General features: G+C 31.6%; 2 protein-coding genes across 5 annotated transcripts; both read right to left on the bottom strand.

Moving 5' to 3' along the window:
* Positions 1 to 1,054: 1,054 nt before the first annotated feature.
* On the bottom strand, positions 1,055 to 27,502 carry LOC140435114 (heterogeneous nuclear ribonucleoprotein 87F-like). 4 transcript variants are annotated; one of them, XM_072523827.1, is made up of 9 exons: positions 27,309 to 27,502; positions 19,807 to 20,029; positions 19,163 to 19,411; positions 18,969 to 19,103; positions 18,731 to 18,895; positions 18,536 to 18,673; positions 18,452 to 18,478; positions 14,240 to 14,328; positions 1,055 to 3,753 (listed from the first exon to the last, which is right to left on the bottom strand). In XM_072523827.1, exons 1-8 carry the CDS (start codon positions 27,327 to 27,329, stop codon positions 14,243 to 14,245), a joined length of 1,044 nt encoding a protein of 347 aa, XP_072379928.1. In that variant the 5' UTR covers positions 27,330 to 27,502; the 3' UTR covers positions 1,055 to 3,753; positions 14,240 to 14,242. The 4 variants fall into 4 exon arrangements, with proteins under 4 accessions (XP_072379928.1, XP_072379930.1, XP_072379927.1 ...); XM_072523829.1 differs by lacking the exon at positions 18,452 to 18,478 and having other exon boundaries at positions 27,309 to 27,500; XM_072523826.1 differs by lacking the exon at positions 1,055 to 3,753 and having other exon boundaries at positions 13,865 to 14,328; positions 27,309 to 27,501.
* LOC140433091 (uncharacterized) lies at positions 23,544 to 24,731 on the bottom strand. Its single transcript, XM_072521149.1, has one exon. The coding sequence runs from the start codon at positions 24,450 to 24,452 to the stop codon at positions 23,544 to 23,546; it is 909 nt and encodes a 302-aa protein (XP_072377250.1). The 5' UTR covers positions 24,453 to 24,731.
* Positions 27,503 to 27,727: the final 225 nt, after the last annotated feature.

The raw sequence follows: 27,727 nt of genomic DNA, 5'->3' as shown, positions 1-27,727 counted from the left end.
AGGTCTTTTCCACAATATCTCCTAAGCTATATATTTCCTTAATATGAATCTTCATTAGTCGAAGAAGTCTCTGTAAGTTTAAGCGCTACAACAACCGTAAACTAATAATTCCCAATCCACAAAATGTTTTCGTAAAATTGAACTTCCAGGATTATTAAGTATGTAAACAACACATGAGTTAATTTCTACCACACTGCTGGGAGTAATCATATTCATGGTTTCTCCTTTGCCTACATTGAGTTACAGTGTGACCAAAAGTATATCCTTCGTCTGAAAATGCTGCATATTATTGTAGCGAAACACCGAGATATATATCTGGACCGTTCAAACAACACATGATATAAATATTCTTCTTTACATGCTATCTCCCCTGTACATGACAGAAGGTTGGTAACCATCATGACGATTCGAATCTTCGATGCCTCTGCTCTGAAAAATTCTGTAGAACCGCAGTTAAACCACGTTCTTAGATTGTTTAGCCAGAAAACGGGTCTTTTACCTCGGCTCTTCGTCCTGTATTTTCCCCTGCAAGTTCGTAGCGTCGACGTCACATAACACGGCTCAAATATTACAGCTTTCTGATCTTGATAGTGTTTAAGACTTCTTTTTGTCTTATTCTTTCCAATACTACGTCGTTTGTAACTCTGTCCTCCCAGCATATTCTAAGCATTCTTCTGTAAGCACACATCTGTTTCTTTAGCGTCCATGCCTCCACTCCATACAGCACATAGAACACGTAACATCTCAAAATTCTAATTCTTAATCCGATAGACAAATTGTATTACAGATCATATTTCTCTTTTGGTAAATGCATATCTTACTTGTCCAATTCTTGATTTGATTTATTCAGTATAGTCGTTGTTGTTGTTAATTATTCATTATAAATATTGGTATTTTTGGACGTAATTTATTTTTGTTCTTCGTGGATCATTAGACTCTCTTCTTGTTGTAATTTAGTGATCACCATAAATTAAATTTTTTTCCTATTCAGAGTTAAAAAGAATAATTTAAACTAAAATACAAGCAATATTATTGGTATAGTAAATCAAACAAGTTTTACTTAACAAAATAAATTTATTTATATCACAAAATCACACAAATTGTCAAACATCAACAGATCCAGTTACTAACAATAGACCTTTTCATCATGTGGAGGGTACATGCGTAGTCGCCATGTTGAAAAAATAGTTTCATACTGTTTTGATCAAAAATGGATAGGAACACAGTATTATCTACACAATTCAATGAATTTTTAGAAAAAATCGTTGATGATATGCACTACATTTATTTATAATTGCGTATAATCAATAACAAAGATCATTTATTATTTTGACCAAAAACTAAGATTGACAAATGCATGTACTGAATAGTATTTAATACAAATAAAATGTTGGTATAGGCCGAGACTGTTTAGAAAGACATTTTTGGCTTTGGAAAATTTATAAAAGAATTTGTATTGTCTTTAAACGATTTATAGCATGCAGCACTCTTACTTACTCCATAATGACACCGCTTCGCTGTTTGTTTTCGTACAGGTATCATAATAATAACCACTTAAAAAATTGTTTTGCTAATTGAGGCACTATTGTTTATTTTCCGTATTTCTTTTTTTTTCAAAAGTTTTTTAAATAACTACGTTCTTTAGTATTTTTTTATCTCAATTATGTGTTAACACATACTTTATCATTAGCTATATTACTAACTTCAGATAACATGTTTGTTTAGAACAGTACGAAAAAAATGGTCTATACTACCTGGGTGGCATAAAAACAATTGTGATGAAACCTATTGGCCTTTTCATCATATGACGAGCGCAAGCGCAGCGGCCATATTGAAACAGCGGCAATTCAATAGTCTCGTACTGTTTTGATCAACAATGGATGGGAACCATGACTCTATAACTAACAAGATAAGTCAACGCGCATGTTCTTGCATCTCTCTCGCACACCTGCGACGTAAGCCCGAGACAACTTTAATGATGCCAAGTTAAATGCTCTATCTGTTGCTATCCTGTGTGCTTCAAAACGTAGTGAATGAGATTTTTATTTATTCATTGATGTAGTAAAGACTTTTTATATTATATTGTTATATTAATTTTGTGGTGAAAACATTCAGTTTACTGTGTTAATATCACCTAATTTATTTATCGTACGCAACTTCCTCTCGACTACCTGTAGCTACTTTATAAAGAAGACTAATTATTTGGTTGCCATAATGTATTGTGCAGTGGTGGGTTGTTTAAACAATTATAATAAAAAAAGTAAAACTTTTAGAAGTGCCGTTTTTTTGTGTTTCCTAGAGACAAACAAATGCGTAAATTATGGGTCTTCAAGTGTTTTCAGCGAGACAAATTTAATGTAGAAACCGCGAGAATACGATCAAAACATTTTACAGAAGCTGACTATTGTTTAAAAGAAAAACTATTTAGATTGCCTGACAAACAGTGGAATATTACTACTAATAGTATAATTAATTATGAAATTGTCACTGAATAGATCTTTTCCTCGCTAAACCTTCCTAGTGGTGATACATAAATTAACCCTGAAGATTTAATTGACAGTCATCAAGATTTTATTAATTCAAATATAAAAGACCGGCAATGGGATGGATTGGAAAATTTAGCCGGTTTCATTGCATTTAAGTTACAAAAAAGGAAATACTGGGATATATTCCGGACGCTAACGATAAACCGTTTACTTGGGTAAACCACGTTTCTGAGGGTGGTTTACTCAAACCATCACTGGAATTTGTAACTAAATGTAGTGAACTGGAACATATTTTTCGTAGTTATAATGGCAACACATTAAAAATAACTAAAAATTATTTAAAAAACCTAATAGAAGCTGCAAAATATGTAAATGTTAGAGAAGATGTAAAATTACTTTTTTTATATGTAAAATGTATTTTAAAATACTAATTCTAAATAAAAATATAGATAATTACAATATCCGCAAGAGAAAAATCACGAAGATTGTAAAATAAATGTCTAAATGATATTCATAAAGTCTGAAGTATGACCTGCTTTTCCGTATGTTTCAAATTCTTTACATTTTACCGGTCTTTTATATTTAATTTATGTTTTGTAGCAATATCTATTTTGTTTGTAATACACACAATCAAATCGAAGATTCATATATTTCTTTAATTAATTTTACAAATTACTTATTAATTTTCAAACCACGTTTTCACAGAAACTAACTAGTTATTGACTTCTTAGTGCAAGATATGGCATTGAGGTATATGTACCGTTAACAGTTTAAGTTTAGAAGTTGTTCATTACAGTAGAAACAATGTTGCCATATAATGCATCGTAAAAATAAGATACACACAAGTTCCCTGGCTTTGTCTCGCTATGACGTCATGCGCAAAGTCGATTAAAATTAGAATGGCAAGTGAGCATATCTTATTTGTTATATTATCATGGATGGGAACGTAGTATTTTCTTACAATTGAACCAATTATTAACCAAAATCGTTGACGGTGTTTCACTTTTTAGCCACTTTTTTCTTTATTTTCTTATTTCTGTTTTTCAAGTACTTTCTTTAGTATATTTTTATCTTAATTATGTTTTCATATTTACTTTAACATGCTTGTTTATAAAGACCGTACGAAAAATATGGCTAATACTGACGCATGCGCAAAAAATTGCGATGATGAAAAGGTCTATACTACCTATATACTTTACCTGCAAGTAGAATCCAATACTCACTCGTGTTTGTAAGGCTCCTGTGGATCATCCTTTTCTTGTAGATCCTATTAAAAAAAAGTGTATTAATCCACACGTAATAGAACAAAGCAATTAATATTACACCACATCGCTAGAACATTAAATCTTTTAGTAATCTACTTGGTTTCAAAAGTGAAAAAAAACTTCATTATACTTTTGCAGATTTTGTAAATCTCTACAAATTAACGTGGACTGTTCGTTAGAGAACGATATAGAAAGATGTGCATTTCGTAGACTATAAAGGAAAAACTGATCGAAACTCTTAAAGTAAAACAATAAATTGAATTGAAACCGAGATACATGACAACTTGAGGAACAACAAGGCTGGTAGGTTATGCTGCGTTGCCAAATAAATTAGAATCCTGCTTTTGTGAGCCGTTGAAATTGTAAAGTCTATTCCATGAGGTACGAGATTATCGAACGATTACCGATTGTAAATAACAGCATCATATTAAGTATAAAGAGGGCATATTTTTGGTGGGATAATCTGGTCAGTATCCTCGATAGTAACATTTAATGACTGAACGCTATGGAGTACGGACGGGTATATTTTTCTGTATTTTGAGTTTTTTAACTGAATTTATCATTTATCTATATAAGATCATCAAAAAACCTTTCAGTGCGTAGTATGAAAAAGTGTAAGAGGCTAAAAAACCCCTATGAAATCTACGTAGTCCTCATTCCGAAATGTAACAAAACGATGACGGTCCTCAGTCTTCGACAGAAGTGAATACTTCTTATAGCGTGTTATTACAATATATAGGTTAATGAAATTTTATCATTATCATTATTTCGAGAACCGTCGAGTTTTTAGGGAAATCCAGAAACAGGTCGATTTTTGTTATAAAATACCCATGTTATAACGTACATGAAGTAGGGATGATGTCACCGGTGTAGGTGTAGTGACGTAATCGTTAATTTTTTTAAATAGAAATCAGTATAATGCGACACCTCATTTAAACGAGAATTTAATTCTCTATTTAACATTACATTTTTAACTAAAATATTTTTTTAAGGTTACAAAAACAATTTGTTTAATTAAAATTCAACTAAATTACAACTAATGATTTAATTAATAATGTACTTTAAAGTAACCAAATTATGCATAATTATTTTAAATTAAATGTTCGAAATGCCATCCATCGGTTTCTTGACAATATGCGAATCTACGGACCCATTCATTCAGTACATTGCGGATGACTTCTGAAGTAATTAGACTCATTTCATGCCTAACTCTATCTTTCAAGTCCTGTAAGTTTTGGGGTCTATTGACATAAGCTTTAGATTTTATGTATAACCCCACAGGAAAGGTCTAGAGGTGTTAGATCTGGCGACCTTGCTGGTCACTCTATAAAACCTCGTCTTCCGATCCACCTCCTGGGAAAGCAATGATTTAAAAATTGACGTACTTAACGTACGTAATGCGAAGGGACTCCATCTTGTTGAAACAAGATATTTTCACTAGGTAAATTTGGATTATTGGCATTTGGATACATGTTAGCAAAGACAGGTAAGTTGATTTCTCAAAAGTTAAACAACATTCTCCTGTTAGATTTTCTTCAAAGAAAAAAGGGCCAATGATTGTGTCATTAATGATCCCTGCCCATACATTTACTTTCTGAGGATATTGCGTGTGTGACTCAGTCATCCAATGTGGGTTTTCTTGACTCCAATATCCGCAATTTTGATGATTCACGGTACCATGTATAAAAAATGTGGCTTCATCGGAAAAAATGATTTGATTGATGAAATGTGGATTGCGGATACATAAATCCTGCATAATTTCAGAAAATTGAAGCCGGCGATCGGGATCGTCGTTGTTTAATTCCTGATGTAGTTGAATTTTGTAGGGATGGTATTTTTCTTTTTTTTTTTTAATACGTAATACCGATCGTTGGGAAACTCCAGCATATTCAACCATTTGTGTTGAACTACTGTGAGGATTGTCTTAATAAAATATCAAGTTTCACATTGTCTTCAATTTTAGGACGCCCAGCGTTTGGAATATGTTTAACTTGCCCAGTTTCTCCAAATTTTCGGACTATTTTACTTACTGTTAATTGGCTGATGGGTCTGTCTGGATATTTTGCGTTGAATAAATTGCATACCTCGTTCTGTGTTCTTTTTTGTCTTCGCATCCGCTAAGAATTAATATTTCTATGCGTTGTGTTTCATTTAGGTGAGCCATAATTTAGTATTCAAAAGTAAAAATTACAATTGACAACTGATGACAATTCACAAAATCAAAAAATTTACGTCAATAAATATTACAGTAACTATTCCACTATCACTTGCTTGAATTAACATTTGACAAAAAGTTTCAGTGTTTATGAGATAACTTTTTGTGTCCATTATTATTTTTACTTATTTTTGCTTTTTTAAGTATTTACTTCAGAAAGTCATGGCAAGAACTGATGGATGGCATTTCGAAAATTTAATTTAAAATAATTGTTATGCATAATTTGGTTACTTTAAAGTACATTATGAATTAAATCAGTTGTAATTTAGTTGAATTTAAATTAAAAAAAATTGTTTTTGTAAACTTAAAAAAATATTTTAGTTAAAAATGTAATATCGTTAAACAGAGAAATAAATTCTCCTTCAAATGAGGTGCCGCATTATACCAATTTCTATTTAAAAAAATTAACGGTTATATCACTATACCCACACCGGTGACGTCATCCCTACTCCATGTACGTTATAAGATGGGTATTTTATAACAAAAATCGACCTGTTTCGGGATTTCCCCCAAAACTCGACGGTTCTCGAAATAATGATAATATTCCATAATTTAGCCGTTCACTGTATGTATGTCTATTATGTATAATTACGGTATACCGCAATTACTTCAGGCGTCTCAATTTTTCGAGTCACGCTAAATAGGATTTCGGGCCCGTGCAAAACATCATATCGAGCGATAAGAAGTACTCACTTCAACAAAACTCCCAAAATTGCAATATGCATTGTATCACACGTCCTCCTGATCTCTGCTTGAATAAAAAAACTTTTTGATGTAAAACATAGATTTAGGGTAGGTATAAACAAAAAATGCTTTAGGCAGCAGTGAGAACGGAGGCCAAATGATTGTTGTGAAATCTACAATTATGTTTCACATCAATTTGTATATTAAAAAATGTCGATTTTAATTTTTTATAAATAATATGCAGTGATGAATTAGTACAAAAGCAAAGTCTAAAAACAAAAATAAACTACCAGATTTACTTGTTTCACTTTTGAAACAATTATGTTTATAATATATATGAACATGTATTATAGAAGGCAGAGAGACATAGATGATCCAGTATATATAGAAAATTATGAGAATATTTTTTGATCAACCCAAAGTTACACATGAATCAAACATAATTTCTTACAAACTCTGCAATTCGTTGTGGTTATCTGCAATTTCTTAAAATGTGTCGCGGATTTTGAATATAAGGACTCACAAGTCAGGGAGTGTACATATGGGAGACCAAACCTAGTCTAGTTACAGCATCACAGAAAGGAACAATCCGAATTGCTTTCACTTACAACAGACTCAGTATTTTCTACAATATTTTGCCCACGAGAATTTGAGAAATAAACCATTCCGCCGTGAATCTGGTAGGACTTTTCATCAGCTGTCATGTATTTCCTACAGACAGATTTGACAATGACGTATAACATATTATACGCAATACGTACTAAATTTATTAAGAAATATTTGTTAAATAATTTTTTTTTGTTTCAATAATATTCCATAATAACACCGCTTCGTCGTTACTTTTCGTACAGGTAACATAATAATTGATTAAAAAAAATTAATTTGCTAATTGTGGCACTTTTTAAGGTCAGTTTTCCTCGGGAAAACTGTCAAAATGATCGTTCAATGATACTATAGGGACACGCTCAGTATTTTCTACAATATTTTGCCAGGGAGAATTCCGAGAAATAGGGCATTCCACTGTGAATCATTTTGGAAAATGATTTAAGGTCAGTTTTCCGCGGAGAGACTGTCACTATGACTGACACATACAGTATTTTTTATAATACTTTGCCCAGGAGAGTTTCTAGAAATAGGGCATTCCACTGTGAATCATATTAGAAAATTATTTAAGGTCAGTTTTCCTCGGAAAAACTGTCATGAAGATCGTACAATGATAATGTAAGGTACTATTTCTTTGTATTTCCTATGATTTTCGTTCAACCGAATATGACTGAGTATTTAGTAATTATTGTAAGTCTAGGAAAGTTGTTGTATGGAGGTGAATATAATCGTCAGTACACTCTTTTTGTGCCATATAAACAACGAACTAGCTATTCTAACTCATCAATCAGTTTTGTAAAATGTTGCTCAATCTTGCTATTTTTTAAGAAATAACCACATCTTCATTAGTTGATTTCTAGCCAATGAATGGAACATAGATTACAGGGAAATACCAAATACTATAATACACAATACTAGCAGCATGCTTATTCTTGTAAAATGAAAAGCAGAGTCAGGAATTCCGAGTCTGTCGTGTACCACATGTGAGATGGCTCCTTATAGACCAAAAGAAAACACTGTGTGAACGAATCTTGGAGAGAAACTATGAGTTAATGCCCTCCGGTACTTAAGACGCCTCCATCTATTTTTGTAAGATGGGAAATTTGGACAGAAATGCTGTCTTTTCCTCAGAATCTGTCTTCAATTTCTACAACATGACGAAGACAAATATATGACGAAACATATCATACAGTGAACAAAAAACAAACTTTTAGATAGAAAGAACAGGCATTTATGCCTTCTCGTGCATAGTATACCGCCCTCTATAAGTAAATAAATAACGAAAAGTGAATAAATGATAAGAAGTGATAATTAAAATATAGGATAAATCGAACAATATAGGATCCGCAAGATTTAATGAATATCATAAATGGAGAGGGAGGAGTATGGGCGTAATATCTCAATATAGCAAAAATCCAATTATATGATTGCTTCTCTTTTGATCGACAATTGTAGTTAAGGTACTGGTAGTTTGAACAGGAATGTTCACCATGTATGATTGATTGTCTTCGACTTCTTTGCAATGACCTATTCCCGCTGATAAATTTGAGGATCAAATAAATCCTTGTGGATAATTTGGTCATTAAACGGGACTATACCAGCTTTCTTAAAACCATTTCTTATGATATCAGCAGACCATATGCAAACTCAGTTGAATATAAATAATAGAGCTATTGAACGGGTTGAAAGATTTAAATACCTTAAAGCTACATTAAACAGCAAGTGGGACTATGAGCTTGTAGTAAAGAAGAGTAGTAGTCTCTAGAAACGCCTTTGTTAAATTTGACAAATAGCTCCTTCGCTGTGAAGTTCCTTTAACCGTTAGAATCCTGGTCTTAAAATGCTACATATGGCCTATCCATACTCAACCATATGGAAGTGAGGCCTGCTCACTTAAAATAGTGTCTCAGAAATCTGCTTAGAATTCCATGGGTGGACCATGTAACAAATGATAATGTCCTAAGAAGAGCTAATGTTTTAACAGAATTGTTAGATTTCATTAACAGCAAAAGGTTCCATACTTTGGCCATATTCTACAAAATAACAAATAGAATCTCCTAAATATCATCTTGATGGATAAAGTTTAAGCTCCAAGAAGCTCTGGGCGAAAGCAACATTCATAGTTCAGCAACTCTATACATTCAACAACCAGCATGAATGCCTATATGTTGCAGCATATGACACCCAAAGAAGAAATGATAAAAGTTGCATCAAAATGTTCTCATGTTTTATCAAAGTTTGTATGAATAGCAGTATTGATCAAATTTTAAATATAGTGTCTCTCTACCTTTGGTGAATGATGCAAAACTCGCCATATGTTCAAACCTGTGAAATTTTAGTATAAAAATGCTCCTACCTAACCCAGGTTAATGTTTCCTATTTCCTAGCAAAAGTAACCTAACAGTAATGTTTTGCCTTCATAAAAATAGAAACCTGAGCTAAATAGATAATTCGGAGTGGCACTAGTTACACTGAATTATTTAAATTGTATTTGAGGTACCACTCCTGTGAATTAAACACCTCTAGCCTAACAAGAGTTGGGAATAAAGGATCACTTTTGAAATTTCTCTCTCACAACACATTCTGGATTTAATTCTATTCTAATATTTAGTATTGAATTGAATATAAAAAGATTTTAATATGTAATTGTGTTTGCAAATCAAATGATTTGCGTAAACGTTTATGAACAAATTATTTTTCTACTTAAGGGTCTTAATGAAACGAAAATATACTTCAGAAAATACCTTACATTTGACTGAAATCATCTCTTCACATCACACTTTCTTAAAATTCAGTGCTTTACACACACAGATTATCACACTACCAACTTGACAGACAACAAGAATATAATCTCCATGATTGTCTAATTTAAACACACTTACATCTTTTTCCGCCTCTTATTTATGCCATAATCATGGGACCAGAATGGACTAATCCACATAAAAAACGAAGATTTCTATGAATCCCAAAACCAACAAAAGTACTATGTGATACTATCGACGAATATGGAGAAAAAAATAGGTTGACAGAATTACAAATGAACAAATACTACATCAGGTGAATAAAAACCGGAAGTAACACTGATTATTGAAACGAGAGAATTTGAATATTGGGGCAATCTAACAGACAAAGAGGATGGCAAAAATACATATTTCTGCAAAATATAATGGAAGAAAAGATCAAAGAACAAAGGAATTGAGGTCTACAAATTGTACTGGATGTGAAACAAACAAGTGGGTGTGGCTGAACCACAAACAAGTTGTTATGAACAGCTGTAAACAAAATTAGAATAGCTTTGGTGATATCCAATCTCCAATAGGAGAGGAATATAAATAAAAAAAAGAGAGTGGCATTTGGGGAGTGCCGACAGACGTGAATACTTCTTATAGCGTGTTATTACTATATGTAGGTTAATGAAATTTTATGTCGGCTTATTATTGAATTGTTAATATTTTTTATAATAACACTTCACATTTAAGTTCTTTATGATTTAAAAAATCTTAATTATTTTCTTTAAAAATTGTGTTTAATGATTTTAGTAATTTTCTGTTCATCATATATATATTTCATTATTATCTTGTATTAATGCTTAATTATTTAATTCTGATTATCATTATATTCTAAAAATAATCATGAATAATGGGAGGGTATATTAATTAATTTTCATTAAAAACTTTTCATTTGTAACTACTTCTATACACGACTATAAAATTTCTAAAATAAACTTTTCTTTATTTTAATTAATTTTATTTAATTTTGAGAATTTTTTACAGTTTTTTATAATTTTTTAAAATCGTACTGAAGTTTATATACTTTTATTTAATTTTAATTAATTTTACCTAATTTTATTTAATTTGATTTAATTTTTACAACTTTTGATTATTTTTTATAATTTTATTTAATTTTATGTAAATTTATTTTATTTCATACAAATATATTATTACTAAAAATTAGCTAAATCGATCCAGTCGTTCTCGAGTTTTTACAGTAAAATATATAAAATTATACTAAGTATGTATGTATGTATATTATGTATATTACGGTATAACGCAAGGTTCGTACACGCGTCTCGATTTTTCGTATTACCCTTAAGTATTCACTTCAAAAAAATGTCGGAAATGCTTATACTAAGTCTTCTTCGATTTCAAGGTCAAGATTAATGAAAGGACAGGCTTTGGTACAAAAGTTTCACAACAAAGTGCCGGAGATGAGTAGTGTATCCCCCGATATCAGATGTGAATAAATTTGTTGATTTCTGTGATTACTTTTATTGACTAAAACTTATGAAAAATATACCCAAACATATTTAGGTAAGACACACCAAATGAATGCAGTTAAACAATAACACAAGAATCTGAGATGAGTTTAGAATCTAACCAAAAATTGAACAAATTGACAACGCAAAACTCTATTCCCAACTCTTCCTATCTACCAAAATCTAAAAAATACATACCTATACCTTTCACTCTCATGAACTGAATCCTAAGCTTTTCCTACACTAAGTTTTTTTCATGTTTTTGATGGTCCTAATAAAATCCTATTCATTCAGACCTAAATAACATCCTGATTATGAAGAAGTTTTTGAGAGAATGTCGCTTGAATTTATCGTCAAATTAATTCCACTAGCTTTTACTATTTAATAAGTTTATAATAATTTTATGATATATTTATATTAAATTAATGACTATTCTTTGCCCAACCGAATTTGAGATAAGCAGATATTTGAGCTCCCACACCACATAAGATTCCTGGGCAACCTACCTATATGCCTCAAAAGGAAAATCTTTGACCAGAGTATGTTACCTGTACTCACTTATTGAGCAGAAACATTGACACTCACAGAACAAGATTCGCGTGACTCAGAGAGCTATATAACTCCAGATGTTGGTTGTCTCTATGAGAGATCGAATCCCAAACCAAGAAATATGTTGTAGAACAAAAACCATATAAGTTATTGATGAACTCCTAGATGAAAGTATTTTTTAACATCTCATACTACACATTTCAACTGTCAAACCCATCTATACCGTTGTGACGGAAGAAGATTTATTTTTTACTGCATATGTATCTTTTATTGATTAAAACAAAGCATTTGACAAGATGAGACATGAGCAACTTATACAACTTCTTAAAGACAAAAATAAACGATTTCAAAGACATATGAATAATCACTAAACTTTACTATAACCAGAGAGCTACCATACAAATTCAAGAAAAATCAGCAGAAGAAATAAACATAAAAAGAGGGGTCGACAAGATTGTATTCTATCACCAACTCTACTAACCCATACTCAGAACACATAATTAAGAAGATGCTTGAAAACAAAAATATGGTATAAGAATCAATGGAATTCCGATTTAAAATATTAGATACCATCATCGTTGCGGAAACCCCCAATGATATACAAAATCCATTAAAAAAAAGAAAGTAGCAATAAACGAAGAATATGGCCTAACACTCAACATAAAAGAAAACTAAATTTATAGTTGTATCGAAGGAAAACATTAATATGAAAATCCAAATTAACAATGAAAAGATTGAAAAATTTATGTATCTGGGAACATATGTTACCGAAAAAAATTTCACGAAGGAAATTACAATAACAATTAAGAAAGTGAGAAGCACTTTATGAATATGAAAAGAGTACTAACCAGTCAAGACGAGCTTAGAACTAAAAATATGTCTATTGTTTTATATTATTATTTTTTCTATCCTTCTATATGGAGTAACAACAAGCACCATGAATAAGTACTGCTGCAACAGAATAGAAGCATTCGAACTATGGACTTATAGAATAATATTGAAAATACCTTGGACTGATAAAATATCAAATGCAGAGGTACTCAGAAGAATGAGACAAGAGTCATTGATGACCATCAAAAGTCAAAAACTTCAATATTTTGGACATGTTATCCTCCTCCTCTATCTTTTCTCCTTCGAAAAGATGTGGTGGCGTCATGTAATTTGTTTAACTATTTCTTTCCAATTATCTCTCTCCTGTGCGTGATGTTTTGCTTCAGAGAATGAGTAACCAGTTATGTCCTTTATTTGGTCCGACCATCTTACTGGAGATCTTTTACCCGCTACGTTACCTTCAACTATCATTCGCTCCATCCCTTCTCTTCTAGTTATATGTCCAAAATATCTCAGTATATTTTGGTTGATAGTTGTGATGAATCTAGTTTTTATGGTAAGTGACGGGGAGTTAAACATCAACTTGTACTCATAATCTAGAAAATTTTTTATGAAGAAGTATACTGAAGAAAGATGTCTTTAAGAGAGCGATTTGATGTAACTGCAATGAAAACCTGTGCAAAAATATGTGCTTAAAGAATTATAACATCATAAAGAACTATAACGAAAAAGGCTAGGGAAAGTATTGATATACAAAGAAAGTATTCAAATGTAGTCACTCTACTACTAGAAAAAGTTAAAATGTCAAAACCATGGATTCCATAATGAAATTATAGAATAGTCATTAATATGCCGGATAGTATGAACACGTTTGCTTTGAATTAACAAGACGATAAAGTATCCTACCTGATTCTGTATCCATAACTCTACAATTTTGTTACCTAATATAACTATAATTCGACAAAAACAATAGAAATTATGTTTACTACATATCTTTAATCTGAAAATACAATACAATATTTAACCTACACACCTATCTCGATAGAGGTATAGTCAATATTTAATAGGTCACACAATACAAAACTACTATCTTAAGTAAGTCATACGACATTCTAAAATTATATCTGAATTATCAAAAAGTTCCTTAAAAATAAACCGAAACACTAAACGAAAGTCTATTCTGTCACTTTAAAATTTCCTAACACTGACTGACGAATTTATGAATTCCCTAGTAATTTGTGGTTTTATAAAATGATGGGATGAATTTTTGCTTAGCGATATGAGGTACACTTTCACTGCAGTGATATACTTTTAGCATTGAATAACTTCAGCAGTGTATCAGTGCACTTACGTCTTAAAATCTCCTGTTGCCTCCTAGACCACCACCTTGGTTGCCGGTGCTGTAGCCGCCGCCGCTGCCACCTCCGTAGCCACTATTATCTGCAATACAAACGGTGAAGATTGAAGACAAAATACTTTCCTTCATATAAGGTATTAATGAAAAAATCATTACAAGCATTTCGTAAATAAAACATTACACATACTGATCTTACCATCGTTGAAACGAAAATGGGGAAGCTTCTAACTAAAGAACTGAAATCTATGAATGAATTGTAAAGGAAGATAATCCCAAAAATACAAGAGTTTAACAACAGCATCAGAATATACTGTGCTAACAATTTGCACATATAAGCTCCATTTATCATAATTGGCTTAATTTATGGTGAAGCTATTTGTCATTGTGGTTGGTGGCAGTATGTCAATATAAAGTACCTATCTAATATTTTATATCTCTTGACAGTGCCATCAACAACGAAAAAAAGCAGGAAATTCAACAATGTATTCAGATTGGAAGAACAGCTATGTCAAACCTTACAAAAAAATAATGAAAACAAATAAACACAAAATACTAAGATTAACCTAGTGTCTTCTTCTAGTGCCGTCTCCACTAATGAAGGTTGGCTATAACCATTGCAAATTCGTCTTTATCTTCTGCTTTTCTTAAGAGCGTCTGTGTGTTTAACCCGGTCCAGTCGCGAATGTTTTTCAGCCAGGATATTTGTCGTCTACCAGGACCCCTTTTTCCTTCGATTTTACCCTTCATAATCAGCTGCAACAACTCGTACTTATCATTTCTAAGTATGTGCCCCATATACTGTGTTTCGCCTTATAATGGTGGTCAAAAGATCTCTGTCTATTCCCATTCTGTGGAACACCATTTCATTCGTAATATGATCGGTCCATGGCATCTTCAAAATTCTCCTAAAAAGCCACATCTCAAAAGCTTCCAGTTTTCTCATTAAGTCAACATTAACATCCAGGCTTCGACACCATAAAGAAGAATAGAGTGGATATAACATATTTCCATCTGATATCAGATTTGCAGATTGAGTCTTTCGTTACTCAGAAATTTCCTCATCTTCAAAAAGGCTGCTATTATTTGCTCGATTCTTGAGCGAATTTCTGATTTCTGATTCAGATCTTCCGTAATCCAGACTCCTAAGTATTTCATTTTGTCCACTTGCTCAATATCTTCATTTTTTATCTGGATTCTTGTAATGACTTTGCCCCTCTTACTGGTAACCATGGTTTTGTTTATCGGATGTGTTTATTGTTAAACCAAACTGTTCCCCGGTATCACAAATTGTGTTTAGTAACATGTGCAGGTCTGCAGAGATGCTTAAATGTGAACCAAGATATGTACGTCTGTTTCATAGATTACAACAAGGCTTTCGATAAAGTCCGGCACAAAGAGCTAATGGACATCCTCAAAGCAAAACAATTACAATACAATGACCTTCGAATTATAACAAATCTATATTATAAACAGCAGACAAACATACACATTAATGAACACACATCAGAAGAGTTGTGCGACAGGGGTGTGTATTGTCACCACTACTATTTAATGGATACTCTGAAGAAATTATGAAAAGAGCTCTTCAGGGAGAAACGGCAGGAATAAATTTCAATGGAACACCAATTAACAACATTAGATATGCGGAAGATACTATCATAATAGCAGACAACCTACAAGACCTCCAAAAGCTAATGAATAAGATAGTTGAGTAACGAGAAGAATATGGATTAGCAATAAACATCAAGAAAACTAAATTTATGAGGATATCAAAAACCCAAAATAATGATAAAAGCCTGAGAATTAACGGCAAAACTTTAGAAAAAGTTGAAAACTACAATTATCTTGGCACAATAATTAATCACACAAACGATTACTCCAAAGAAATCAAAGTTCGAATAGAGAAAGCACGAACAAACTTCAATAAAATGAGAAAGGTACTTTGTGAAAGGGAACTGAAATTATACTTGAGAGTTAGGCTGGCAAGGTGTTATATTTTCTCGACTCTGTTTTACAGGATAGAAGCATGGACACTTAACGCGTCGACTACTAAAAAGTTAAAAGCATTTGAACTGTGGGTGTATAGAAGAATCCTGAAGATATCTTGGACCAAGCATATAACAAACAACGAAGTCATGAGAAGAGTCAACAAAAGAATGGAAATATTGGAAACCATCAAGACATGAAAGCTGCAATACCTGGAGCATGTTATGCGTAATGAAAGATACAACATACTTCAATTAATTACATAAGAGAAAATCCAGGACAAGAGAAGTGTAGGAAGGAGAAGAATCTCATGGTTGCGTAACAAGGGAATGGTATGGATGCACATCAATCGAACTATTCAGAGCGGCAGCATCTAAGATCAGAATAACCATCATGATTGCCAACCTCCTTCGCAGAAATAGCACGTAAAGCAGAAGATTGAACACATAGTTTTTGAGCAAATTAACTCACAGCAACATATAGCAATAAACCTTCACCTGAACAAACAATATAAAAGTGCTAATAGTCCAGGAAAAACAGAAGGAATATAGAAGAGACAGATGGACTGATACAACAGCAAATTTCACATAGTTAGGAACAATTCGGAATAGACAAAGTTGAAGAATCAGTGTAAAAAGGGTAAAATCGGAACCCTGGAAGAAAATCAAAATTCATAATCACTACACATCTGATATGTCAGAATCAGATGTGTAGTGCAGCAGAAAGATACACATCAGAATAGAAGACCAGCTTAAATATATTGGCGGTTATTAACTGGAAATTAAATTATTGTATTATACCCTTGATTACTACATTATAAATAGTGCAATACTTGTTTTGCCACCAAAGCTTACTTTATAAAGCTTCAAATATAATTGGAGCATTTTGAATATACCCAAATATTGATGTGAATCTTGTGTGATTGATGCACTGGTTTTTATAATATAGGCAGAAAATAAATTAAAATAATAACGAATTATAATCTCATAACAAGTAACAAAAGAGTGATGTGTCTTTAAATAAAATCTATGGGATAGAGAAGCAAAAAAAAAATAACATGACTTTCACACCATATCAAATTAATTATTTCAACAAATTTTTAAACAATCTCAATAACAAGAAGTCAAAAAAGTATTAGAAATAAAAGCTGGTCTCCATAAATTATTGTGGCCATATTACTAAATTTTGGTGTCTTAAAAAATGCTTGATAGTGAATGGCATCTGTGTTACAAGGATCAAAGACAATTACATTGGACATAAGATTTTTTACTAATTATTTAGACATGGCACAATGAGATCATGGGAAGAAAATATGATGGTTACTAATAAGGGGAAAGAGGAAAATCAATAATATATGGAATACAGATACCATAATCTGGTATGGTAGCATACATAATCAGTGTGGTATGATACAGAATAAAATGAAAAGCTGAAGCTGTAAAGTTAAATACCATAAGGTTAATGTGAATGATAGATACAAACTATCAATATCAGGGATTCTGTACATTAAGCCTATTTTTACATCTCGTGGTTTGATAACTTATAAAAAAAAGCTCAACAACTACAAGCAATTGCTTATTGCAAATGACAATGTATGAACTAGAAAATTAACACAGGTGAACTTTTCCTGTGATAATGGATAGTGTAGGTGATTAAATACATTTAGAATTTTTGTTATTAAAACTACAACTACATAACAGCACTATCTGATAAGTGCTGTTACCTGTGATCATAGTTTTACCAACATATCACAATTCAAATATGAACTAATAAAATAAACCAAGAAAACATGCTTATACTTCTCTTAATGCATTAGACCTATCAGTTTCTCAGAAGTACTACTGACTATCACCAAGTCTCTAATGTACAGCTCTATGAGGTATTTGAACATCTCTTTTATTGCACTGATTGGATGATTAAATATTTTCTTTTGATCATTGTGTATCAAATAATATCACTAAATACATTATGGATTACATATACCAAAATGTGTATGGCATATATTTTAATAGTACTTTAGGCATCTATATGATTGATTAGTCAAAACAAAATCTCAACTGTATAGAATAATCATACATGCATAAAAAATGGAATTGAATTGTTAGAACAATGAAGTTTCTCAGTTTGCTTAAAAAAAGCTTAATAATCTCAACTTGCTATGTTTGATTGATTTGGCGATATTATTTATTACACACTGCTTTCAATGTTGTAGATACTCACTCTCACTATTTCCAGAATTTGATGAATCTTAAGATACATAACACAAGATTAGGAAATGTTGTTACAAAAATAGCAACTACTCACTATTGTATGGTCCGGGCCTTTGTTGCTGATAATTATTTCTCATAGCCCCACCTCCATAACCTTGTTGATAGTTGTTACCAAAGTTGTCTTGTCCGCCTTGTCCCCATGGTCCGGAACCTCCTTGATTGTTGTATCCTCCTGTATGAAATTGAAATGATTGTTACATATTCTACATTTACAAACATTTTAAATTACCTTGATTCCATGCTCCAGATCCTCCTTGTCCACCATCAAGCCCACCTTGATTATTATCCCATGGTCCTTGAGACCAGGGTCCACCACCACCACCTCCTCCATAACCTCCTGATCCACCTTGATTCCAATCTCCACCTCCACGGTTCCAGTTTCCACCTCCACCACCTATTATATGATGTAAGTTGTTTAAATTGGAAGTGTATATTTGAATAGTTTTAAAATATTAGCCATTGCTTACCTTGGTTGAAGTTTCCACCCCTGCCACCACCCATACCACCTCCTCCTCCTCTATTTGACACACGATCCATCTCTGATTTGCTTAAGGCCTTTTTAACATCGACATTCCTACCTTTGATTGTGTGGCTTCTTTGTACTGTACACAAACATAAAATGTTAATTTCAATTCCATGAATATAATTTCAACATACTTACAGATAACTTTATCGACAGAGTCATAATCTTCAAATTCCACGAATCCAAATCCCCTCTTTTTTCCAGTATCTTTGTCACAAACAACACTGACAGACATAATGTTACCAAACTTTGTAAAATAATCTTTTAGGTCTTCTTCTTCAATATCATCCTTCATTCCACCAACAAACAATTTTTTTACAGTTGCTCCAGCATCATGTCTATCAATGTCTTGTCTTGGTATTGCCCTCTTGGGTTCAACTACTCTACCTAATAATCATAAATATGAATAAGTAATAACTTGACTAAAATTAATTATATTAATAATATATTGCCATAAAATTTCATGGGAAATTATATCCTTACTATGACATACATAGAGACTCAGATTTTGAATGAAATCAATGTTAATGTGACATATATTAAGTACCTTTGGCTAATTTTATTGATTAATAGTTTTAAATTACAAAAAATAATAATTTGAAAAACAATGTTAAAAGATATGAAGTTTTTATTTGATTCTGATGGCATTATCAGCTAAAAAAGGAACCAGTGAGTCCCAAGTACATGCCATTAACCCATTTTACAGTTTTGTCTCTAATAGCTTGTAAAGTGCATATCACAATGCAAATATTTTGTGTAACTATAACATCATTTGTACTAACCATCAACTCTGTGAGGCCTAGCATTTTGAGCATCATCAACCATATGGGCTTTTGAATATGTAATAAAGCCAAATCCTCTTGATCTTTTGGTTGTAGGATCCTTCATTACCACAACATCCACAATTGTACCCCATTTTTCAAAATGTTCCTTTAGAGATTCGTCAGTAGTGTGGAAATCGAGACCCCCAATAAAAAGTTTCCTGAACTGCTCAGGTTCTTGTGGCTAAAATTAAATAAGTTATTGGAAATTTTTCATAATAAAGCTTACAAAGGTGAGATCATATTATAAGATATATGCCTTTAATTTTTATTTTATTAGTTAAAGAACCATAAAAAAATAAAACTTGATACGGATCTAAACATTTATAGTACGCAACATTCTAATAATATTTGTTTGGGAAAACTCTGTATTAACTTAGATTGTTTTATTAACCTGAAACTGTAACAAGAATTGTGCTTCCGGTGGCCAGGCATCTGGTTCTTGATCAGAATGGTCAGTTTTTTTCATGTTTGTTCAGTCAATAAAAGTTACAATAAATAGGATTGTAGGTAGTTAGATAGATAACACACACTGCCTTACCCACCACTGATCTAATCCATCTTTCTTCTTGTGTGACAGGTTAATAATTTATTAATTGTATTTCTGTTGCATTTGTGTGCATGTATTGTGTCAAAATGGAAGTTTAACCACTATAATCATGATGAAATCATGATTTTATAACATAAATATAGAACAAATTCAGACACTTGACTGTTATTTTTTTTTTGTTATTTAATAGTTATGATAATAATGCTAAATGTGCAATATTTTAAATTATAAATAATCACAAAATGGAATTAATATTATTATATACAACCCACATAACCTATTAATGTCATAAGGATCATCAAAATATGTAAAAATTAGTAACAACTAAATAATGGGACAGTATGAAATAACTGCTAAAAAACCATACCAGATAAGACAATTAGGCTGCGAAAATAATTCAGCCAGATACTCTAACAAACATCCAAATATATTCTACAATTAATTTATTGTCAAATTTAGTGAATCATTGTATTATTTCATTAAAATAGCACTAGGTATCTCTACAAATTCAAAAATATGTGAGTTGGTGTAAAAATTATTGCCAAAATAAAATAATTCTTTAAGTTACTGGAACTAATATTCCTACAACTACAGTGTGAAAAATAATTAAGCATTATGAGGAAACATGAAGTATCTTAAATAAAAAAATGTCAAAGCGGGTAGTTCAAAACTACATAGGTTCTGATAGGGGAATAGAAGAATATTAGTAAAAGTTTACAAAAAAGATTGAAGAAATACTCCAAGGCACGTTACAGCTGAATGGAATCATGAAACTGCTTAAATGTGTACTCACAGTTTAGTATTAACATACTTTCTTCCAGACAAAGGAAAGGAAAAGCCACTGCAAACAGCAAAACAAAAGTAAGCCAGGCTCATTTGGGTAAAATCTAAACTTTCTTGGTCAGTAGAAGATTGGTCCTGAGCAATTTTTAATGAAGAATCAAAATTCGATGTATGTGTTGCTGATTATTGCAAACAAGTTATTCACACTAAACATGAGACCTTTTACAAAGACCATTTGAAATGGAATGTAAAATTTTCTAAACGAGTGATAATTTAAGGTTGTATGGCAGTTTCAGGGTTAGGATGTTTTTAATTTAACGAGTTTTGAAATTAAATGCTGACAGAAATTATATTTTTCAGCAGGATGAAACAGCCTGTCATACGGGCAGAACCACAAACAACTGATTTGGAAACCACAATACAAATCTTGGCCTTCTAATTCATTCTTGGTCTTCTAACAGTCCTGACCTAAATGTCATTGAAACAGTATAGCATAAAATGAAACATGACACTAACAAATAACCCACAACGGACATTACAGAAACTTAAAGTCAAAATAGAGCAGATTTGCAATGAATTTTCCTCTGAACAGTGCAGATCCTTAGTCAAGTAAATGCCCAATCGAATTTGAGTGGCCATTAAGTCTAAGGGTGATGTTAATTCATTTTAAAAATAAATATTAGTTCTATTTCCCTATATTTAGTTGCCAACAAAATAAATATTCTTTATTATTGATTAGTTCTGGTAGACTAATTATATTTTGTTTTGTGTTCCTAATTGAACCTATAGTATTAGTAATTAACTATTTACATAGTAATATATTAAAAAACATGATTAAAAAAAATAAACTGTCAACTATCTGAATTTCGTGTATATTTTAGTTTGTCTCCTTATATAGTTGTTCATATAGATAGGGCTAAACAGAGGGCTGTCTGTACAGACTAGGAAATAATAAAGATGCCTATAGCGCTTCCCTAGCAAAAGTGTTAAATAAGTGTGATGTAGCCATTTGAGAATGAAATATTGGTGTTTGGCAGCACTGAAATTTACATTAAAAATGCAATCAAAAGCAATAAATGCATGTAAAAATTAATAGTTTAGAATAATAGTAAAATTTCAGTGGGAATAATAAAGTTAAAAAGACATTCTGTTACAATCTGACAACTTGTGGTTTCAAGGTTTTGACTCTATTGCCAAATATATCTAAGGGCAACTGCCAAGTCTATATAAGGGCAATTGTCAAAAAATTTAATAACTAACTGCAATTAATCTAAAGAAACAAATATTTATTCGTTAGTATTTTATATAAATTACAAAATTGCAGAATCCATATATAATATAATAAAAATGTACTTTGTAAAACCTTTCTCCCTTTGTATTTTAAGCATATAAAATACATTATAAGGACATGGCAATACTGCCAAACACCAATATTTCATTCTGGAGCTTTATTTGTAGCTCCACCTTCACCCAGACCAATTGTGAATGATGTCCAAAGGTAGCATACAAAGTGAAAAAGCTTGTAGTATTGCTGAACTAACGTAGGTTTACCATAGTATCAAGCATGACATTTCTTATGTTGCTCTAGATTGCCCCTTAAATGTATTAAAGCAAGTAATTTTTGATTCAGATATCATAGTGCATATGATAGGAGGGTACTAAATCTATGGCTTCGATAAACTTAAGTTTTATTTTCATATTCAATGAAACTTGTGCAGTCAGATTTAAGAAATGCAGTTACTTTTTCTGTTGCTACTGATGTCTCAAGTAGAGGAAATTGAAAACTCTTTACAGTAGTTATTACAGTAGTAGTACTCTTTACAGTAGTTACAGTAGTAGTAGTAGTACTGAAAACTCTTTACAGTAGTAGTAACTCTTTAGAGTAATAGTTCATACAAAAAAAAAACAGTATTTATAATATTTATAAGTCTTGATTTTTACGAAGACTCATTTGAAGATTACTATGGAACCATTCATTTTCAGAGACAGTAATTGTGTTTTTTATAAATTGAAGTCCAAAGACTGGTCAGCACTGTTGTCTCCCTGATGTAATAGCTACTCACTGTAATGACAGCATATTTCATAACTGGTACTGCATTAAAACCATTTTCTGATTTCTATGTTAACAAACAATGGAAAAAGAAACAGACATCATAAAAAGAAAACCTTAGAATTCTAGGAAGGAAAGAACCAATGGTACTGATACCATAATCCATACAACTAGCAAAAGACAATTCCATATATGACATTAAGTGAAATTTAGCAACAATGTAGACACTCATTGTTGCCAAATGTACAATTTGTTGAAGGATAAAAATAATAAATTTAAATTCGCAATAACAGTACATTTGAGTAACTACTCACCCTAGTAGGCAGGCGGATGTAATTTGGCTGCAGCAATGAAAAAATGATGTAACCTTTCAAAATGAATGTGAAATCGTCTTTTAAAATAAAATTCAGCAAGATGGCCTACAAGGTGATCTTGCTCTACACCACGTCTAGGAATAATGGATCGAACTTCCCTCCATAATTGTTTCACATTAATGCTGGGAGTGTCAGGATCGACAAAATGTTTAGTATGATTAACAGTCTGATCCACAAATCCCTCGTGGTTCAAACAATCATACAATTTCCAGCAATCACTATGAATGATTGTCCCGGGAAGAATCCATTCTCTAATTATTCTAAGTAAAATATCTGCATCAATTTTTTTCACAGGTACTAAAAAGCAGTTATTGGAGTTTCGTTCAAATCCACCAATTGCCCACTGTCCAGTATAAAGGCGATCTCCTTTGTACCTCCTCCTCCCAAACTTTGCTACATCAATTTCTACAATTGTATTAGGCCCCCCAAGTTTCACGGAATTGTTTATAACAAAACTTTGAAAAACTTCCCTGCAAAACCAGACCCAATTTATCATTGGCTGTGAAGAAATCTTTAACTCACACCACACAAAGTGTTTCCTCGGGGGTACCATGTGTAACAATGTGGCCACTATAAGAAATATTTTCTCTATCGGCACACTAGCTTCCTCAAAAAAGGTTCCCTTTCTTGCAGAGAGAAAAAATCCACATCTCTTTGTCCTTTGCTTGGTCTTGCTTACTAGTTTGTAACATCTGAAATTTCCTTGGCTATCGACTTTTAATTCGTTGCCACATCGACACACCGTTGTTTCTTTTAGAACACCATGATCATAGAAGAACTTTAAGAAGTCTTTCTTATCCGTGTACCCTACAGCTTCAAAAAATGAAATGGAACATATGGTGCACGCCATTTTTTCTCAAAGTTTGGTAAACACGTCTGACTAGTTAAACACTGTGGGGAAAAAGAAGGTAGAACTTGTAGAAAAGATTTGAGACTTGAGAAAAATGAGACATCCCGCCATCCCCAACCTTGTCCTTTAGTTGCTTATCATGGTACAATGAATACACAAGGTATGATATTGCGCATGACATTTGACAGCTGGCCCAGGAGTGTGACGTAGTTAAGATCGCCTGAACCACCTCGAACCCATTATTACAGCTTAACGTACACATTAATTTTGAAATTATGGTTAAAAAGTGATCTATTTTTTTTTAAATGTTTTGTTTTGGTTATAATTGAATAAAAAATATATTTTCAGTAGCGTAAAACCTTTACTTCTCCTAGAGATTCAGGCAAAATATTTATTTTTGTTTTCATACATATACTAATAATATAAGTACTCTTTTTGTATGCAAATCCCTTGAAATTTAAAAATTTTCTGCAGAGGAAATACTGTGAATAGGTAAATAGTAATAGATTTGCTTATTCTGATTCACTGTCACTCACTTCCAAGCAGTTTTACTGAAATAAAAACAAAATAGAGTACAATAGAGAAAAATCTGTTTTACAATTCAATATGGTATTTTAGATGAGTTATAATGAAATTTAGTAAAATAAAAAATATACACATTACTATAACCTACCGATTACTATATGCAAAATTTACTTATCAAACAATATAATAATATGAAAATAAGACACAAATTAGTTCAAACGCAAAACACAATAAATTTCGACTTCAGACGACTTTACACCGGCAAGACAGAAAGCTTGTATAAAAACAAAAGTTCAACAATAATATCGGTTATCAATGGTGACTATTGCAAATTGCAAGTTATGAGATAATAAATATATTTTAAAGTATCTCAATACTGACTGAGTCATCTATTTTATAATAGAAAAATAATTTAGATATATGCTTATATATGTGTCTTTATACAAATGGTGTTTAGTTACTATTTATTTATACTGTATAGTATTTTTTTGTAAAACTGAAAGTTTTTATTTGCCATTGTATATCTGGTTTTGTACCTTTTTCAAAGTACGCTGTGCAATTGCTTGTTGCAATAGTGACAATGAAGATAAAATCTTTAGGTTTCATACATCTCCTAAAGATAGCGTGACCAGAAAACTGTGGATTATATCTTGTTGTAGATAGGATAATTTTAATTGTAATACTGCAAGAATTTGGTATACACATTTTAAAACTGAAGATTACCAAAGAAATCTACAACAGGAACTTTTAAATTACGTTCCTAAAAAGGGTCTAAAACTGAAACATGAGGCAGTACCTAGTCTTTATTTGCCTAAATCAACATCGGCTACCCTTTTAACCAACCAAAAGAAACGCGTACAAGGAGGCGAACACAGAGAGTCCAAAAAGTATGTTGAGCAGCCTCTTACTACTTCTAGGTCAACGACGTAAGTCTAAATCATTATTTTTATTAATTATTAGTCATGAAACCTTAATGGTTTTTTCATATCGATTTGTTAAGTAAGAAATTAGCCTCAGCCTGCTATGCAATTTGCAATAAGAACTGTTTCGGAGGAAATCAATTTAGCATCTTCCAAAATAACGTATTTTTCTTTGTTAAATCATGTTATCATTATTAAAATATACAATGTTATCATTATTATAAACCATACCAAGATAATTTTATGTGCGAATATTACAAAAATGTCATTTTAAATGTTGTGCAATATTGTGTGCCCTCACTACACTCATATTCGATGGCCAGCTAGCTCATTCGATATAAATAAAGTTGACTTTGTCATTATTTATTTTGATTTTGTGTTTAGTTCAGTAGGTATATATACGTACAAATTTTGTGTACCTCCATTACCACTTTTCTGTATCTTTTTAAACATCTGAAATATCGAACTCTGGAGTATAAGTTAATTAACCTGTACCTACGTGTAATAAAAGATAATTAAAACTTGACTTATAAAGGATATCTATGTTTTATAAAGGATAAATATTATAATAACATAATTTTATCATCTCTTTATAATTACTATAATTAAATTAGCCAAATTATATAAAAAAACTTAAAATTAAAAGTCTTTCCTATACAACTATATTCAAATGTTGCGGGAATAAGCGATCTTGACTACGTCATGCGCGAAAGCGAACCGATTTTGGAACATTATGTATCATACCTTGTGTATTCATTGTACCATGGTTGCTTATAAGGTACCTAACAGTGTTGTCAAGTTTATATTTTCTTAGAAATATTACAGCTTACAGCAGACCCATTATTTATGGGACATAATTTATTAAGGTAAAATTCTAACATCTTAAAAATTGAGGACTACTATTAAATTTAAATTCAAAATGATAACATGTTATTCTGATAAATATATTGGTCGTATATTTAAACTGTATAATTTCGCTTAGTTTGAATTGTTTTTAAGCAAGTTTTGAAACTCTGGCAACACTGCAATGAAAAATAGAAATTGCCTATATTTGATAAAACTGGTAAAATAATGAAATAAAATGATTCACTGTCACTGGGTTATTTTCAAATACTAGATACAAGTTCTAATTTAGAACATCTTGCCATCGAACAAAAATAGAGTATATATATACATATAATTTCACCTCTTTTATATTAAATTACTTTATAATGTATAAATGGTTGAACGATTAAAATTAGAGATTATTAAAATTCTAGATTATTGTACAAAACGTAGGATATAATTCATAAATTTCCACTTAGAATATATATAAAACACACTGTTCTAAAATAATCATTTTCTTTTCCAGTTTTTTTTTAAATATGCCGCGTCAGCATCAATGTTGATCATTAAAATAAAATTTACTTACTTTATTATCGTCTCCTTTCATTTTGAACCTTTACAAACCACCAGGTCAAGGCGTAATTTAAAATGGAGAAAATGTAATTATTATTCTTACTAAAACCGCTTCCACTTTAAATAACACTAAAATTCAATAATACAATAATGGCTGGTATATGGTAACAGGAACAGACGCAAGGGCGCAAGGACAAGACGCAATTGCCATTGCCGCCAACTGTTATTAAAGAGGTGGGGCACATCCTACACTGTTGCCAGAGAATTTAACATAATATTACAATCAATAGTTTCTAAAATTTATTACTTAGGTAATCCGAGCAAATGATAAAGATGTGATTTATGTCTTTTATATAAGAAAGCTCAAAATGCTCCAAAGTAAAAAAAAAAACATTTTATTACTATTTATTTAGCTAAACTTAATCCAGCATA

This window comes from Diabrotica undecimpunctata, chromosome 2 (genome assembly GCF_040954645.1).
Source record: "Diabrotica undecimpunctata isolate CICGRU chromosome 2, icDiaUnde3, whole genome shotgun sequence".
NCBI classification, from domain to species: Eukaryota; Metazoa; Arthropoda; class Insecta; order Coleoptera; family Chrysomelidae; genus Diabrotica; species Diabrotica undecimpunctata.
This window is presented reverse-complemented; position numbering and strand designations above follow the sequence as displayed.